General features: G+C 36.6%; 1 protein-coding gene across 3 annotated transcripts in view; it reads right to left on the bottom strand.

The window, feature by feature from the left end:
- LOC131042467 (uncharacterized) overlaps positions 1–18,632 on the bottom strand; it is a 254,284-nt gene that overhangs the window by 11,050 nt on the left and 224,602 nt on the right. For all 3 annotated transcript variants that reach the window (XM_057975760.2, XM_059220584.1, XM_059220580.1), the window contains 7 exons: positions 17,798–18,586; positions 17,630–17,706; positions 13,619–14,075; positions 13,284–13,370; positions 4,812–4,967; positions 4,468–4,649; positions 3,826–4,350 (listed from right to left, as the gene is read on the bottom strand). In XM_057975760.2, coding sequence (XP_057831743.2) covers positions 3,826–4,350; positions 4,468–4,649; positions 4,812–4,967; positions 13,284–13,370; positions 13,619–14,075; positions 17,630–17,706; positions 17,798–18,586 — 2,273 coding nt within the window. The remainder of the gene's footprint in view (positions 1–3,825; positions 4,351–4,467; positions 4,650–4,811; positions 4,968–13,283; positions 13,371–13,618; positions 14,076–17,629; positions 17,707–17,797; positions 18,587–18,632) is intronic.

The following is an 18,632-nucleotide window of genomic DNA, read 5'->3' as shown; positions in this document are numbered from 1 at the left end:
CTACGATCTTTCTAGCCACCTTGAGAGGTGTAGTGATTGATTATAGTCATGCTCAAAGGATGAAACAAGTTCTCTAGGTATTTTCATCAACTTGTAATTTCCTCGAAGCCACGACTCTTAGTGAAGAGCGACCAATGAAAAATAATTTTACTAAGTCAGACAGTTCATGTGTATGGGATGCAGTCCATGCTTTGAGAAAGATGACATATACAACAAGGTATCTAACTTTGAAGAAGAATGTCAAATTGCCGATGATGCATCTCAAAGTACTAAGAAAACATATTTAATGCAAAGCATACAAATATTGGCCAAGTCAAACCAACTTCACAAAAAAATTATAGAAAAATAAAAAAATAATTAGAAAATAAAGAAACGGTGGAAAGAAAAAGGCAAAAATATAATATAAAAAAATTAAAGTTCATAAGTTGCAAAGGAGTCGATTATAAAAGGTGGTTAGCCATACAATCAAAGGCAATCAATATTTATCACATCATAAAACCTTGGCAATCATTCATCATATGACCAAGGCACTCCACTATCTAATTTCTCATTAGGCAGCTGAAAGGAGTAATCAATGCTAGCAAACAGCAACCATTCACTCGCATTGCATGGCAAAGGCTTTTTGCAAGTGTACAGCGATAGGTAGGACATTGTACATGATGGCCTTTCTCATTAAGCGTACGGTTTCCATTCTTGCACATCGTAGAACAATAGTGTGCGATTATGGGTTGCATTGTACGACCTTAACAGGATATTTGGCAGGTAGGAGGATCTCACATCATACGGTGACAATCATTTGTCAGCATACTACTCTCATTGCCTACTATATGGCTCCACCTGGTCTCTCTGCATCCAATTTTGATCGTACGATGACTTGGCTTTCCCCGCATACGATGTTGTGTCAACATCGATGGGTAAGTTTTGCTCAACGTGTGACAAAGGCAATTTTGTTTGACCATATGATGACCCTCTCTTTGCAGCATACTTTGGTTGGTTGTATGATTGTCCCTACACACCATACAACTCCATTATTAGCACAACAACACCATCTCTTCCTAGTACAGGGCATATCACTCCCAACCACACCAATTCCATCACTGGGCGACATTTCAAATTCCCTTACCATTCAATGGCTTGCTTTCTTCATAGTATGGTATTATTCAGCATTCCCTCCATCACACGACAATCAACCATCAAACAACAACTTACTTCCTTTTTCAACATCATATGTGAGCTAGCTCCAAAATCTCTATTTTTGATCTTTGTCAACACTACATTTTGCCTCTTAAAAAAATCATGAAAATGATGTGCAGCATGATGATCTGTGTGGTTCTTAAGGTCTTAATTGGGCTTGGAGGCATAGGCACTACCCCTTGACCCCATTGGACCCCAGACCCCAATCACACTCATTTGATTTTCCAGGTACAATCCAACTTTAAGTTTGCAAAGAACAAGTCATTGTCTACACTATGCTTATCAGTCTTCCCTCATGTTACTTGATGTTTATTTGTCGTCTGGAAGACAACTTTTTCTATTGGGAGGATGATGTAGTTAGGATAGTTATAAGAATCGAGTAGTTATAAGCGTCAACTGGTTGACAGTTGTGTTCCTCTTGGCAACTGCCAGGTCCATTAAATATATTGTCTATCATCAATGAAAATTGTATAATCTAGTCGGATCAGCTCCAATCCTTGGCTAACCATCTCTGGTCTTCTTCCTGGTCTTAATTAGCTTGATGAGGTGGCTGGAATTAGCTTTGATTCTGAGAGCTCTTACCCTTTATGGAGGATGTGGATGACAATTTTGCAGACTTCTTAGATATAGATGATGTTATGCTTCAAGTTAGAAAGAGCTCCATTGCCCAAACTACCAATGGCATCTCAAAACCAAACATCCCAATTAAAAGAAAGGAACGAAGCATATCAGAATCAGAGAAGCTCAGAATTGAAGGTCGAGATGTGGTTGATGATGGAACTCAATGGACCATGGATGCACTCCTCACTAGGAGCATAAGGACAGGGATAGCCAAAAAGGCTAGAGGAGTAGCTCCTACCTGGTAGTTGGTTTAATAGTTTATGTGATCACAGCAGCATTGATTCTCTGTTGTCTTCTTTTCTTTTTGAGCTCTCTTTTGGCTTCTTGAGATCTCTCTTAGGAATCTTAAGTTAGTTCATTATTCTTTGTGCTCCCCATTCATGGGTATGAAGCGGTCTTTATTCTTTTATTTGTTCTTATATTGGGAGTGGGCCCTAATCCCACAATTTACTGATCAAAAAATAATAATAACAATAATAATTTCGTGTATGAATAAAGAAATATTTTACTCCTGTATTTGGTATGCAGTGTCATCTTTATTAGTAATTGTGTAATTAATTTATTGGATATAGCAGTAAACAGTCATTTCCTTAACTAGCCTAAGATTATCCACAAAGAAAGTAGATGCAAACTTCCAGTTTCTCAGTTTCTTGTTTTGTTGATTCTGCAGAATGCACATCCTCAAATAAAGCTTGCCAGATCCCTCACAAAATTAGCAAAATGTTTTCTGAACCCAAGTGTGGACTTCTTTCATGAGTCTTATCCTTTTGTCTCCTTTTGGCATGTACAATTTGTTTATTTTATACACCAGTCTTCTCTTAGAAAATATTATATTAACTGCTAAAAAAATGGCATTACCTTTTTTCTTAGTGCAAAACATACCTCTTTGAGCTTCTGATATTTCACATATTGTTGTTTGTATTTCAAAGGCTCCAATTTCAGAATGGTACTTGTTGCAACTATCTTAGTTAATGCCAATGTGGGCATGAAAAATTTATATTTAACAAACTGGAACTTCCATTTCACAATGAATTTGGAAATTATTTCTTGGGATCAACTGCATGTATTACTCAATAGTCAGTTCATTCCTTCCATGACCCATCTCATGTCTGCTTAGCTTGCTACCCCATTTTCTAAACCTTGGCCAATATAATGCCTCACCAACAATCATTTTAGAGCTCCCTCAATCCTTCATATTTTTAGCAATTGGTGATTACATGCTGCAACAGTTTTAGATATTTCAGGATCAGATATGTGTCGTATTTAGCACTCAACTACTCATTTGATAAACATGCGTCGTGAGTATCGTATTCATTTCTTCTCTGAACAGCCACTTAAAATCTTTATATCACTCATAACTGATCATAGAAGCAATGGCTACTAATGAGAAACAGACCTTTGAAGGATTGACCTAAGTATTACACATCACATATAGCATATCTCAGAATAGATATTGTTTTCCCCTTGTATTTGAAATATTTTAAGAATCACATCCAACATAATTAATGGGCCTAGTCAAACTTAATCTAGTTTTGCAAGACTTGATTGGAAATGTATATACTTAAAAGTCCAAAGGATACTTTTTTAATTTTGTGCACCAAATATAGATATACTGAGAGAAGTCTGGCACATCCTGTAATTTTCTCAATTCTTGCTATTGCAAATAATTTCACAAATCTCGCAAGGTTATAAAGTTAAACATGTCAGTATAACACAAGCATGTCAAATATAAATCACTGGACCACAGAAATTATTCTCCACCATCCATGTGTCCTTTAGTGTCTTGCAGAGTTCTTAATTGACCTCTATCCTCAAATTTGAGGTTAAATATTTCTGTCCCTACCAATATCAAGCAGTTTTTAACTCATATTGGAAGACTGAATAATATGAAATCACCACCACCACCTATGACATGTAAACATATAATGGCATTTCATTCTACAATATGTATGATGGCAATAGATGGAAGTTTCAAATAATATAAATAAACACAGAGAGAGAGAGAGAGACCGGCTAATTCCTGAACCCAGACCAGTGGCATATGACATGATGAGATTCTGAACAGACAAATAAAGTAGTTCTTCTGGAGTATGATCAACAACAGACAGCCCAAACTCTGAAAGCTCAATAATGATATGGAACTGGTTATCAGAGCCCACAATTGGAGTGTTCTGTTCAGATGAAGGCAATGATATGGGCACACCAACAGGTACAATTGCCAAATTTTCATTGCTTGGCATCCAATCAGCTACTTTTACCACTCTGGTGGTGCCTTCTTTCAAAACTGTTACATGAAGTGCTGTCACAGGCCCACTTTCAGTGGCCATAGGTTGATGGTCAGCTACTTCATCAATGTTATATTTGCAAGACTTTCTTGGATCAGCCCCATCCACCAGAACTTCTAATAACCTTTCTCTATGAAGATCTTCCCAGGCATATGATATGGCAGAGCTGGGCTGAAGGAACTGCCACGAATTATCATCTCCACCAACTTGTCGAAAACGAATAGGCAAAACAGCAGACCGATTTTCAATCCTGCATAAAGATACAGAAAGAATCACCCAGTGAACTCAGTTGTAGAACAATGATATGACAAAAATTCAAAAAGTAATTAACTTAAACACCCTATAATAATTAATTCTCTTGTATAACCTGTAAGAACTTGAAACAGAAGCATGTCGAAAAACAACTAGAAATCGGGAATCTTTGACTCCATTTTGAATTTCCACTCTAAGATATAACTGGTTTCTCTCCTCACTTCTCAAGCTGATATGCAATATTCCTTCACCATCAATGCTGAAAGGGTGACTCCACTTGTATCCATCTATGGAAATCTGAATGAAAATCAAAAGGATCAAATCTACAACAGTAGTCACCAAAAGGGCATTGTTAAACATTTCCTAGTAGAGACGTAACTGCCTTCAAATTTTTATTGAACACATTCAAAAAATTACAGACTGGCATTTGTCTATCATGTATCTGAGAATTCAACTGACCTGTAGCTGTTCCTTTCCAAATACAGATTGCCACAAAAAATTTTTTGGAGGATCTGTGGGATAAATCCATTCTATATGACCAATCCCACATTGCTGCAAAAGGAGTCGGTATCCAGTTCTATTAACAAACAACGTGTGGGGCTGAAAATGTACCACCTGCAAAATTGAATCTCGTCAGGATGTACAATAAAAGAATTGGCAAATATGAATAATGCATCTATTAATTATGAGAGTTACCAACAAAGATTTATAATAAAAAATCATCCTCTCGTCAAGAAATCAGGTCTTCCCACCATTGCAGATGTCAATTTAATACTACATTCATGTAGATTCTAACGAGCCCTAGTGATCCTGCTGTCCCCATTTTTCCTGCTTGCTACTTCCAAATTAAAATTCATCTATGGTTCTTGTGTTGGGTTCTATTCTCACTTAGGCATAATTTTAAATCTAAGCAAAATTATAAAGCAGTTGCTGCAATTTATGACTACGAAGGTTCAACTTGTTAGTGATCAATGTGTTAAAATTAAAATCAGAAAGCTATAAACACAGATAAAAGAATCTAAGACAGCATAAGAGAACAAGAAGACATCAAATTATCCTTGGAAAACCCTCCACCTGAGGGTGAAAAACCCAGCCACACCAAAAGATAATTTTATTGAAGTCTCAAAATAAGTACATATCTGTCTCACTTAGAAGGCAATCATTTTAACAATGATTGATAATGCTTAGATAGAAGTTGACTATCAGAAAATCTGCATACAAAATAATGTAAAGAAGATGCAACTGAACAAATCTGAGAACTCCAATGTTCACTGCTGAATAAAAATGATCAACTCAGGAAATAATAATAGCTACGAAGTCACAGCAAAACGAACACCTCAAAGTAAGTCGATCTTCTACTAAATAACCCACGGCACATGAATAAAGAAACTTCCTTCAATAACCGATAGACTCCTCAAGAAGAAACCGGTATACAAGACAATTAGGACGGTGTCAATTACACACCGACATGCATCATGGGCTGATGAAGTCCAACGAAGGGAAGGAAACGGATTGCCAGCTAAGACAAAGTTGGTGACAGCAACAAGGTCTTCAATACATGAAGAATAAACAGCAACAGATGTAAAATGAAACCGAAACATTTCCAGCTTGAGAGCACGAGAAAACCATAAATACGGCAGGTATGATATGGCTGGAGTTACCATCTTCAACACTCCCTCTTAACAAAGAAGATATCATAAACAGATATTCAAGGCATGGAGTCTCTCATCATGACAAACAACAAAAAAAAAAATTAATCACGGATTCTCTCAACGTGATAGGCATCATGGATTCACTCAACATGAAGTTCACCATGGCTACACCCACAGGTGAAATAATACAAGCTCTCATCACGGAGTCACTCAACGTGATGTTGTCATGGAGTCTCTCAACATGACATCCACTATGGCTACCCCCATAGGTGGAAAGAGCTTCAAGGGCTTTCACCTCAAATTTCTCCATCACAGAGAAAAATGCATTACAACGGATTTCACCTCGAACTTCTCTCTCACAGAGAAGAACTCATTAACAACATATATATATAAAAATTCATTGAAGCTAAGATTCTCTCTTAGCTAGAGCAGCATTCTCTACAATACCAAGGTTATCTCGAAAATAACAAAACTTCACTCTAGGTAGTGGCTTGGTAAGAATGTCTGTTGTTTGCTCCTCTATGCAAATGTATTTGAGCTCCACTACTTTCCTTTGAACCATATCTCTGAAGTAATGATATTTTATTTCCACATGCTTGGTTCTATCATGAAAGACAAGATTAATTGAAAGCTTCACACAACTTTGGTTATCACAATGAATCACTATAGGTTCCAAAGACTATCCAAACAATCCTGCAAGCAATTTACAAAGCCACACTGCTTCTCTAACTGCTGTAGCAGCTGCAACATATTCAGCTTCAGTTGTACTTTGGGCCACACATGATTGCTTCGTGTTGCACTAGGAAATCATGGCTGAACTTAAGCTTAAACAACAACCAGAAGTACTCTTTTTGTCAGGTACACATCCTGCCCAATCTAAATCAAAAAAACCTTGCAATTACAGACCTTCACAAGAAGAATATTTCAGACCATATCCCATTGTACCACGCACATATCTCAGTATATGTTTAGCTGCAACAAAATGAATCTATCTAGGTTCACTCATAAATTGATTGAGAGTGTTAACAACATAACATATGTCAGGCCTTTTATTGACTAAATACATCAAAGATCCAATCAATTTCCTATACATAGTAGGATCAACTAGATCTGAGCTAGTTGCAGACTCATGCAACTTTTTCAGATTTGCTTCCATGGGAGTTGCCATAGATTTGCAATCTAACATACCAAATCTTTTCAAAATATCAATAGCATATTTCCCTTGACTCAAGATGATTTCATTTGATCTGTGCCACACTTCTAAACCAAGAAAATAATGCATCAAACCAAGATCTTTCATCTCAAATTCAAAAGTTAACTCTTTCTTACATCTAGCAATAAGATCATCCTCTCCAGTAAGAAATAAATCATCAACATATAGAACTAAAATTAAGGCATTATCATCAACTACTTTGAAATAGATATTTGGATCTGCATCATTTTTGAGAAAACCCAAGCTCAACAAATATCGATCAATTCTTTCATACCAAGCACGAAGAGCTTGCTTAAGGCCATACAAGGCCTTTTTCAATCTGTAAACATGTGATTCTTTTTTATGAATTACAAATCCATTTGGCTGCTCAATAAAAACAACTTCTTCAATTACGCCATTCAAGAATGATGTCTTTACATCCATCTGATGCAATTTCCACCCTTTAATAGCTGCAATACCAATAATAGTTTTGATAGAAGTATAACGTGCTACAGGTGCAAAAATCTCTTCATAGTCTATACCTTCCTTTTGTGAAAAACCTCTAGCTACAAATATAGCTTTATATTTTTCTATACTCCCATCAGCTGCATGTTTAATTTTAAACAGCCACTTAGAGGAAACTACAGACTTACCTTTGGGTCTGGGAACAATATCCCACACATCATTTTTGATAATAGATTGATACTCCTCCATCATGGCATCCTTCCACACTTGATGATTAGAGGCTTCTTCAAAATTAGAAGGCTCGGATGCAAAAAGGTGACTCATCAAGCCTACATCTCCTACAAACTTATGAGGCCTTTTACTCTCTCTGAAGGTGCCACGAGGGGCAGCATATTTTTCAGCCTCTTCCATAGTGTTACGAGCCCACAAAGGTCTTTTCTTATTAGCTGGAATATTACTGGGACCTGCAAGAGTATCTAAAGAATCAATTGGATCAACAGGATCAACAAAGTCTTCTAAATCTGTATTCTCTCTCTGAATCTCTGAAGGTGAATCTGGATCAGCCATATCTATATCATGAGAAGGCTCAAAATCTTCTCTATCAGATTGTATGTAAGATTCTTTGGATTTCTTGCAAGCTACTTCTTCATCAAAAGACACATCCCTGCTGATTTCAATTTCCTTTTGACCTGGAATGTAAATTCTATATGCTTTGAAGACTCACTATAACCAACAAAAATGCCTTTCTTTCCTGAAGGCTCTAACTTAGTTCTGTTGTACTTGGTTTCTTGAAGGCTCTAAGTTACAACCTACACCGACACCTATATATATGTACTTGGTTTCCTATTTCAGTGTGAAGTTATTGTGGAACAAAGTTATGTTGTGAATGTACTAGCATTTAACATTAATGAATACATACATCTGAGTCATTCTGTTTACTTGCATTGTTGTATGCTGTCATATTTACTACATTTATGTACTATTATGCACTATTGAAACACACCCCTCGAGGAAAAACAAGTTCTTTTCTCTTTTGGAACATGAAAATAGACAGGACATCCAAAAATCCTGAGGTGACTAATGTCAGGTTTAATACCTGAAAAAGCTTCTTCTAAAGTTATGTTGTCTAGAATTTGATGAGGACTACGGTTCTGAATATATACTGTTGTCCTGCAAGCCTCTGCCCATCAAAATGTTTGAAGACTTTGATCATGGATCATAGCCTTCGCTGCCTCAACAATTGTCCTATTCTTTCTTTCAGCTACACCATTTTGTTGAGGATTATAAGGGACACATAACTCCCTCTTAATCCCAGCTTCAACACAAAAGTTATGAAATAAACCAAAAACATATTCTCCCCCATTATCAGATCTTAGAATCATTATCTTCTTGTTACATATATTTTCAACAAGTGCTTTAAACTCTTTAAATCAAGACAACACTTCATTAGATTCTTTAGACTTATGAAAATAAATCCAACACTTACGAGAAAAGTCATCAATGAAAGTAACATAATACCAAAAACTACTAAGGGAAGCAATTGACATGGGGCCACACAAATCGGAGTTAATTAATTCTAGAATATCCTTTGCTCTATTTTCACTACTATGAAAAGTACTCTTAAATTCTTAATATTCTTACCTAGAGCACTTCCCTTGCAGACACCTTCATGGTTTTGATTTAGCTTTGGAAGACCAACAACTACCTTCTCCAATGGAGATAAAGTTTTGAAATTTAGATTACCAAATCTTTTATGCCACAACTTACTTGAGCTTGTAGAATCATGAGCTAAAGCTTGAATAGGACGAGCTGAAAGCTTGTAAAGACTATCATAACGAACACCAATCTCACGAGCAAACTGAATGCTGGAGTTCTTCTTCCATGCAAGAACTTTTCCATCAACAAAAGCAACATGATAACCCTTGTCTTCTAATGCTGAAATAGAAAACAGATTCCTCTTAATACCAAGAACAAAGAGAATCACTCAGAAGAAGAGGAATACCAGAATCCAACTGAAAAGAAGTAGAACCAACACCCTTCACAGAATAACATGCATCATCACCAATGATAACTTGAAGATGTGAATCTTTTTCCTTCAAGTTGGAGAGGTGTTCATGATAACCAGTGATATGGCGGGAGGCTCCACTATCAATAAGCCATGTATCACTGTCAGTAGGAATGTTAATGGAGAGAGCAGAAATAAATAAGAACCCTTCTGAATTTTCACTAGACTCTCTATGAGGAGAAACATTTTCAACATTTACTGCAGCAGCTTGAGACTTGGGTCTCGTAAGGACATTCTCTAGCAAAGTGACCAAATTTGTCACATCTGAAGCATTGAACCCTAGAGAGATCCTTTCTTTTCTTAGATTCAAGAGCTGAATCAGAATTTCTATCTCTATTCCTTTTGAAGTTTCCTTCCTTCCTCTTCTTTTAAACATATGGGCAGCAAGAACATGATCTTCTTCATGATGAGATTTACATCCAATTCCTCTTGCCTCCAATCTGCATTCCTCTTGAATGCAATGAGTCCTCAATAGATCAAACTTAGGTAATTCATTTCTTCCACTAATACCTTGAATGAAAGATTCCCAAGAATGAGGAAGACCATTCATGGCAAGCATAACAAGATCTTTATCCTCAATAGAATCACCAATAGCATTAAGCTGATCTTTTAATTCAGTAATCTTCCTAAAGAAAGAAACAACAGATTCACCTCTAGCCATTTTGATATGAAGGAGTTGACGTCTCAATGCTAGAGCTCTACTAATACTGTTGAATTCATACAAGAGACTCGAACATCTCTTTGGCTGAATTTAACTTGGATATAAAAGGTACTAGATGATCCTTAACAGAATCAATTAGAATTTTCCTAGCCATGAGATTATTCTTCCTCCATTGAGCTTTCTCTGTATCATCTAAAGGTTCATCTACAACAAACTTCACATAATTAAGAAGATCATTCTCTTCTAGCACAATAAGAATCCTGAACTTCCATGAAGTGTAATTGGCAGCGCCATCCAGACTGTCTTCAACTTTGAGTCCATTCACCATGATGAAAAGTTTGAAATAAACAGACTACAACTCCAAATAAAGAAAATTTGAATCTAAGCAATTTGATTTAGGATCTTATTATATACCAGTGTTCCATGAGCGTTGGGGACGAGGGGACGCGTTTCCGGGACAGGGGGACCAAGGGCCTAAGTTTGGGGACGGCGGGGGGGACGGCGGTGGGGGGGTGGTGGTGCTGATATAGTTATACATATACATATAGTACTTGAAAAACTAGTTTTGAAAAGATGTATGACAGTATTACAGTATAAGAATTACATTTCAAATGAGACTATAGGAAATTTGAAATACTAAATCTAAATACCAAGATTTCTTCAATGCTAATTGTGTTGCCATATGGAGCCTAATCAGACTCGGAGGTTAAATTTTCCCTACTTCTATCGGCGCGGTTTTTCCCTATATTTTTCAACGGGGGTTTGGGGCCAACGCCCCCAAGTTGGGGTCAAGAGGCATCAGGTGTCAAGTTGGGGTCAAGGCCAAAAATACTTTTATTATTTTCTAAAGGCATCAGGGGTTATTTTTTTATTGGCCCACGTCCAATTAGGGTTACCCCTTAACCCCCCAAAAAGTCACATGTTTATTAAAAAATGCTTTTTTGTTTGCTTTTGATGTGGGTGACAAGAGACGTCTGGGCGTCTCCCCGTCCCTCAAGAGACGTCTGCACGTCTCTCGAGAGATGGGGAGATGCCCAGACATCTCCCAAGGAGACGTCCAAACGTCTCTTGGCAGACATCTCGACGTCCCGGCAGCGCTTGGATGGCAGTGGCGGTGGCGGGACGGCGAGGGATGTCGCATCCCCGTTCCCCCGTCCCCGAGATGTTTCTTATGGGGAGATATGGCCAAAAAGGGGGGGGACACGTCCCCGTGGAACACTGTTATATACCCGCTTTGATACCATGTTAAAATTAAAATCAGAAAGCTATAAACACAAATAAAAGAATCTAAGACAGCATAAGAGAACAAGAAGACATCAAATTATCCTGGGAAAACCCTCCACCTGAGGGTGAAAAACCCAACCACACCAACAGATAATTTTATTGAAGTCTCAAAATAAGTACATATCTGTCTCACTTAGAAGGCAATCATTTTTAACAATGATCGATAATGCTCAGATAGAAGTTGACTATCAGAAAATCTGCATACAAAATAATGTAAAGAAGATGTAATTGATCAACTCGGGAAATAATAGTAGCTACGAAGTCACAGCAAAACAAACAGCTCAAAGTAAGTCGATCTTCTACTAAATAACCCACGGCAAATGAATAAAGAAACTTCCTTCAATAACCGATAGACTCCTCAAGAAGAAACCAGTATATGAGACAATTAGGACGGTGTCAACTACACACCGACATGCATCATGGGCCAATGAAGTCCAACGAAGGGAAGGAAACAGATTGCCAGCTAAGACAAAGTTGGTGACAGCAACAAGGTCTTCGATACATGAATTATAAACAGCGACAGATGTAAAATGAAACCGAAACATTTCCAGCTTGAGAGCACGAGAAAACCATAAATACAGCAGGTATGATATCGCTGAAGTTACCATCTTCAACACAATGGATGTTACTCTTATGTAGACCACAACTGTGAATCTAGCTTTATTTAAAGGATCTTATTGAGTGGAAGATTTTTTCCTTCAATCTATGGTTCCTTTCAAGCATTTTTTTTCCAAATTGTGAAAAGAGAGATGATAGTGTGGATCATTATTATATACCAAATCTAACATTGAGCGAGGCAATTTCTGACAAATCATCTGGAGGCATCTGTATGCATTTTTTGCTTCAAATTTCAAAATAAATGATAGTTTCATAGCCAAGCTTTTAGATAAAATTGAATATATATTTTTAGAATGATGTTAAAAATACTTGCACGGTATTCTCCATTAAGACAGCACATTACACTACTATGGTAAGTGAAATTATAATGATCATAACAAATGACAGTTGCTAAATGTGTGTAACGAGGCTGACTGTGCACCATTAAATACATGTTTCCATAGATGTCCAGGAATCAGCAGAGGAAAATATGAAATTTACATTTATATACCAGAAAATTCAATTTTAAAAGTTGTAATGGTGTCTATCAAGTCTTCTTGTGAGTTTATGGCCTCTCTTTAAAATGAAGACCAGCTTAAATTGTAGTACGTCAATCCTTGTAACAGTGGTATCACTCCATAGGCAGAAACTAAACTAGAATTTGGCAGGCGATCACATTCTTATTACTTTTAGGCTTTTGGCTCTTTCCAAATGCCTAATATTATCAGGGAAACATTGTCCTAGTTCAATGATTCTTAATCTTGATCAAATGCTTTATTGGGTAATCAATTGTGATGTCTTGTGCAGATACAAGTTCCAATCTAATCACACATAGGCATGCACAAGCTTTTTGATACTGTAACATTGAAAATAAGTTCATCCCATATAGTATCTTAGGAAAAATGTGCCAAATCATAATAGAAATACAATATATTGATAAAAGCTAAGAAATATCAATGTTGCCCTGTATTTGTTGTTGACCACAGATAGACAATGAGAAGTTGACAAACAAAACCTTAGTTCTCTCTGATGCCATGTCCAGGAAAGCTGAGAGTTTATAATATTCCCCATTTGAATTAGCTGCGTTCACATCAACTCGTTCCTGCATTGTAAGTTTGTTTTAGAAAATGGATTCATCCATTATTCAGCACAAACAATGTTGTCAAGAAATTTATAATATATATCATAGTATGTAAAAAGATAATATGCAAATAAAAAGGTTTTATGTCATAATAGCAACGATTTCTGCAAAGGAGTGCTATTGAATAAATAAACTTAAAGCTAATATCTGAGATTGAAGAAAGTTGATTTAGTCATTGTTGGTGGCAAGTGCAGGCAAATTGAACTTACCTTGTCCTCAAAATCACTTAATGAAATGCCAAGGCTGTAACTGTTACTTTTTAAGATGGCCACTGAAATACCCAATCGTGGTGACAATAGATTTTTCTCATCTCGAGGTGAGAAAGGTAAGAATCCAGAACGATGGGAATATGTCTGTGGTGAAAGCATTACTGGCATACCGTTCAAATCCTCAAGTTCTTCAAGAATTTGGACAACTTTATGTAGGCTTGTTTTTCTCTTTCTTATCGTTTTAGATGGATTATCTGATGCTTGCTTTCCTGCTTTAATAGCCCGTGGAATCAAGAAAGTATCTGCCTCTGAACTATCTGATGGTTCAATCTCAACTAGACGATATGCCAAGGGCAAGGAAGCATCATTACAAACCCAGTATGGTACAAACAACCGGACAGACTTGGCTGCAGCATTTGTTTCTCCAAAGTCACGCTCCAAGCTGACTTGCAGTTTCCTGGAAACATTTTGCACCTGGAATGAGACTACAAACCACATCCACAAGAATTGCCGAATTACTGATTTACAAGTTAGAAAATAATGAAAGAATCATAGTCAGATGTTAAAATCAATAGAGCATTTCAAACATGAACACGGGTCATATTGGATCATATGTGTCTTACTAAAAGACGGGATTTAAAATAGAAAATGGTGATGGATTAATTTTTTCTTATTCAAAGGACTGTCTAAGAACAAATGTATGATTGTATATGTCAATGTTTATAAAACAAAATAAGGCAGAATATTTATTTTTGACAGATAAACATCATGCACATAAGCAAAGTACTGTTATATACATTTTAAACAATTGAGGTTCAAGCTATATACATTGTAAACATAGAAATTTGGAAAAGAATTTATAGATAGGATATCATTTAATTAATAATATAAGGCAATATATAATAAACTCCATGATGCTTTGCTAACTGCTACAAAATTCCAAGGCAATTATAGAGATGGGTGCTATTCCCCATTTGTGGGAAATCTTTCATACCTAACAGTTGGTGACGATTTATATGCATTATGCAAAGAATTTGGCAAGGTGATTGACATATATTATCCCAGAGACTGGGAAACTTCACACCCCAAGGCATACACTTTCATCCAATACAAAAGTGTAGAAGAGGCAAATCTAGCCATTCATGGACTCTGGTGAGATTTGGGAGGGAAGGGAATTAATGATGTGCTATATTTCTCCTTCTAAAACTAGGGCACAATCTCCAGCCTCCCCCAGTTGACCTCCTTGCACTGTCTTCTTAAACCTATACCAGAGTGATATAAAGAAGGCCAACATATGTTTGAAGGATTCTATCTTGTGGTAAGAGCACTTCTCCAAATAAAAATAATTTTAATATGGGTGGAAGCAATGATATTTCTGTGAATAAGACTTCTTTTGATGGTTTTGCGATATCTGCTTCTAGTGTTAGGTCTTTTGGGTGGGGCTCACTCTTGGGTGTCCTTGCAGCCCTCAAACTAGCAATCCCCTTGATGATTCGGTGAATAGCAAAGTTGCATGGACATGGATATGGATACAAAGGGAAACAGTATCAGATAAGAATACAGCCATTATTTAAGACCCACAATATAAATATGGCTGGGTAATACATTCATAAAAAACACATACAAATATATTTAACACAATTTTCTAAGCTATTAGAGGAGATTTTCATTACTTCAAAAGCAATATAGACATATAATTGCTACATATTTTATTATAAGTTGATTTAACAATTTACAATATGCAAAAAAAGTAGAGTTGCATTGGAAGATAACCCAAAGAAATGGGTTGCTGAAATAGAAAAACATTTCATTTGTCTTTCTCATTTGGTGTAGGTTTTGTTTATACCATTTTTTTTATTTGCATGAATGAAGGTTTTTTTAATTAAATTTAGGAAGATTTATATCAAATTAAAAAGAAAATCAAATCATATAGTATCTGCCATGGTTGGAAAATCAAGGTTTTTTGGGCATGCGTGGATACACTATCGGACATGTGTTAAATACGTATCCATTTCGGATACAAGGATACGCGCACCCAGGGAGGGACAAAGGAGTATCCAGCTACTCTGGTGGATAGCATTTCCACTTGTTCTGCACCCAATTCTCCCTCAAGCCATGTGAGCAATATTTGTGCTTCTGCTGATCCAATGTTAATGAAATGTGTGTGCCCTTCCACTTTAAGTCTGCTGCTTTCTTGCCAGTGATTATTATGGACTCTTAAGTTGTTGACTGTTAAGGACTTTCTAAAATGGGATGCTCTTATTTGCAGATTTTGCAAGTTTTGGCCTAAATTGTCCAACCTCCATGAATGCATCTCCAGGACCTAGAAACCTTTCTCGAAATTCTCAAGTTTGGTTTAATGAAGGTTATAGAATGCATTTTTGTGTTTGGTTCGTGGGTTTTGAAGGATAACTTTCTGTACATTAGACGGCCACAGTTTCCATCTTTCAATACTTGTAAAGTTGTAATGATTCTTTGCATTCTGGACTTATTGGAATTACACTGCCTTATTTGTGGCTGCTATATTAAGGGTCTTCTGGACTGACAGCTGTTGTGAATTTTTTCAGAAAGTTTTTTTGGCTATAAAACTGCTAACAAAACCTATACTACCTAAGCTTTCTTTTGTGTGGAGATATATCTTTCAAAGGAGTTACCAGAAGAAATTACCTTGACGGTAGGCATCAGAATCTGGAGACAACCAGAAGATAATGAAATTCTGAACTTTAAGAGCAGAAGATATTTTTCCCTGGCCAGTTTGCCTCTCAATGTGATAGGAAGGCCTTCAATATTTACAGGACTGAAATCAGTAAGCACGTGTTGGAATAGGTTAGAAACTCATCACCATTTTATTTCTCCACAAGGTTTGGATAATAATTGGGTGTTTGTTCCTCAAAAGATTTGGAGGATATTAAGGATTCCCCCAGTGACCCTCCTTATCCCTAGCATAAGAACTCTGATACTGTTTCAAACTCAGATATTTTGTGCACACTGGAAATGGTCAAACTCACTCTAGATCTATTTGTTTCAAGGTGCATTAAAGCTGATCCAAGTGCAGTTTAGGAGGTTCCTAGAAGCAAATTTGAGTGCCCAGGCACTCCTAAGAAGTTTTGTTTCATATCATCAGGAACAAGACCGGATTGAGGTTGATAAGAAGAAGAAGAAGAAGAAGAAGAGATCTTTGTATAAGCATACATACAATTACCTGAAGGTCTTGCACTTTGAAAAATTTAAAGAAGGGATTTGTTTTAACTTTTAAGGTGTAAGCTTATAAATGGCATAATGGATATGCATTTTTATTTTGATTGGATCTAGTTAATCATGGGTCGCCAGTATACATGCTTAGATGCCTTTTTTCTGCCTCTTGGGCACCTAACACAACTTATGCTGCCTTAAATGAAAAAAAAAGCACAAAAGCTTTTTTTCTCAAATCTAGAACAATTGAAGTAGGAAACAAAGGAAAAATTCCCCAACATTGGATTCTTTAGAATAAATAGAGCCAAAAAAAAAAATTAGTAAACAGAAATGATTTTGTCTATGATTCACATCATCAAAAACATTAAATGAAAATGATTTTGTCTATGATTCACATCATCAAAAACAATCATCTAAATCTTGATTTGCATATGGGAAGTGTCAAACCTAAGTCAACTGAAAAACATGAGGGAAGAAACACAAATTAAAAGAGGTCAACCCCATCCCACAAGAATGTAAGTAAACAACAGTGCTGCATTATGTCCAAGCAAACAATTATGAATAATGTTGACATAAGTTTTATATTGTAACGTCTTCCCTATAGAATGTTCCTGATTATTATCATGACAATAGCCTATGCATATCTATTAAATAACATCCTTTCTATAGCATTCAATGAACTTCAGTCAAAAGCACCTAATCAAGATTAAAAAATATTGCATGGGAATCCAAGAATCTACAAGTAAAAATCCATTCCCAGATAGTGACAACATAGATGAAAAATTATTTAAACAGATATATAAATAAAAGTTTCCATACCTCTTACTTTGTCGGTGAAGCATCCAAAAACAAGGAGGAGCTGTATCTAATGAAGGGTCACAAATAAGGACAGCCTCCTGTAAAAAAATGCAATTTATGAACTTAATCCTGTGAATATAGTAGACTTACTTTTTAAACACCCATTTTTTACACATGGAAGTGACATACCTTTTCTAGTTCCCATCCTCCTTGAGCTAGACAGGTTAGATAAATAGGCTTGCGGATATCTACTGAATAAATCTGTGTAGAACTCTCTGGTGAAATAAGACCGTGCTGGCGCTTCACTTTACCTCCATCATTAGCTTTCTCCCACACAATAAATTCCGCATTGCAGGGAAGCCTATTCTCTAATTTGAGAGGTGCTTTGACTGATATTGTCCAATCATAAACAGGAGAATTGAGTTGTGAATACAGAATATTGGCATCTGTTTCCATGCTCAGCCAAACATACTGCTTTAAACCAGATTCTGGGAGACAGACAAGTGCTTCTTCTATTTTTTCAAGCTGACTCAACTTAAAGAGTGAAACTGCCGCCCCACTCTTATTCTGATCACTTCCAGATGTACTACTAGAGCTTCTGGTAGAAATTGCCCGTCCCCATAAGTAGGATGTCTGTGCAGACACTGAAAAAGGACGTACCTGTACACAGAAATCCAAATCTTTTGCAGTGTAATGCCAAGGCAATGGAACAGAACACCCTGGTTTTAATACAGTGATCACTTCCCTTGAATGCCTTGCTTTACTCCCAGGTAACTGCTTCCGAGTCTGTACCCAACGGCGTCGTCTTGCAAAGTCAAATGTTGATCGCTTGCAAGTTTTCACAGACGTAAGGGGCCATTTTAAGCTTTGAAAATCAGATCCATAGGCCCACCCATCACTATCAACAAACTGAGACTTGTCTACACCCCAGTTTGATGTCCATTCCCAACCTGACGGAAGAGGGGGTTCAAAAAAGTCCTGATAAAAGCTCAAAAATAAAAAAAGAATAAGATGACTGACCAAA

The sequence above is a fragment of the Cryptomeria japonica genome, chromosome 1 (assembly GCF_030272615.1).
Source record: "Cryptomeria japonica chromosome 1, Sugi_1.0, whole genome shotgun sequence".
In the NCBI taxonomy this organism is placed as follows: Eukaryota; Viridiplantae; Streptophyta; class Pinopsida; order Cupressales; family Cupressaceae; genus Cryptomeria; species Cryptomeria japonica.
Note: the sequence above shows the minus strand (reverse complement) of the source record. Positions and strands in the feature narration are given on the sequence as shown.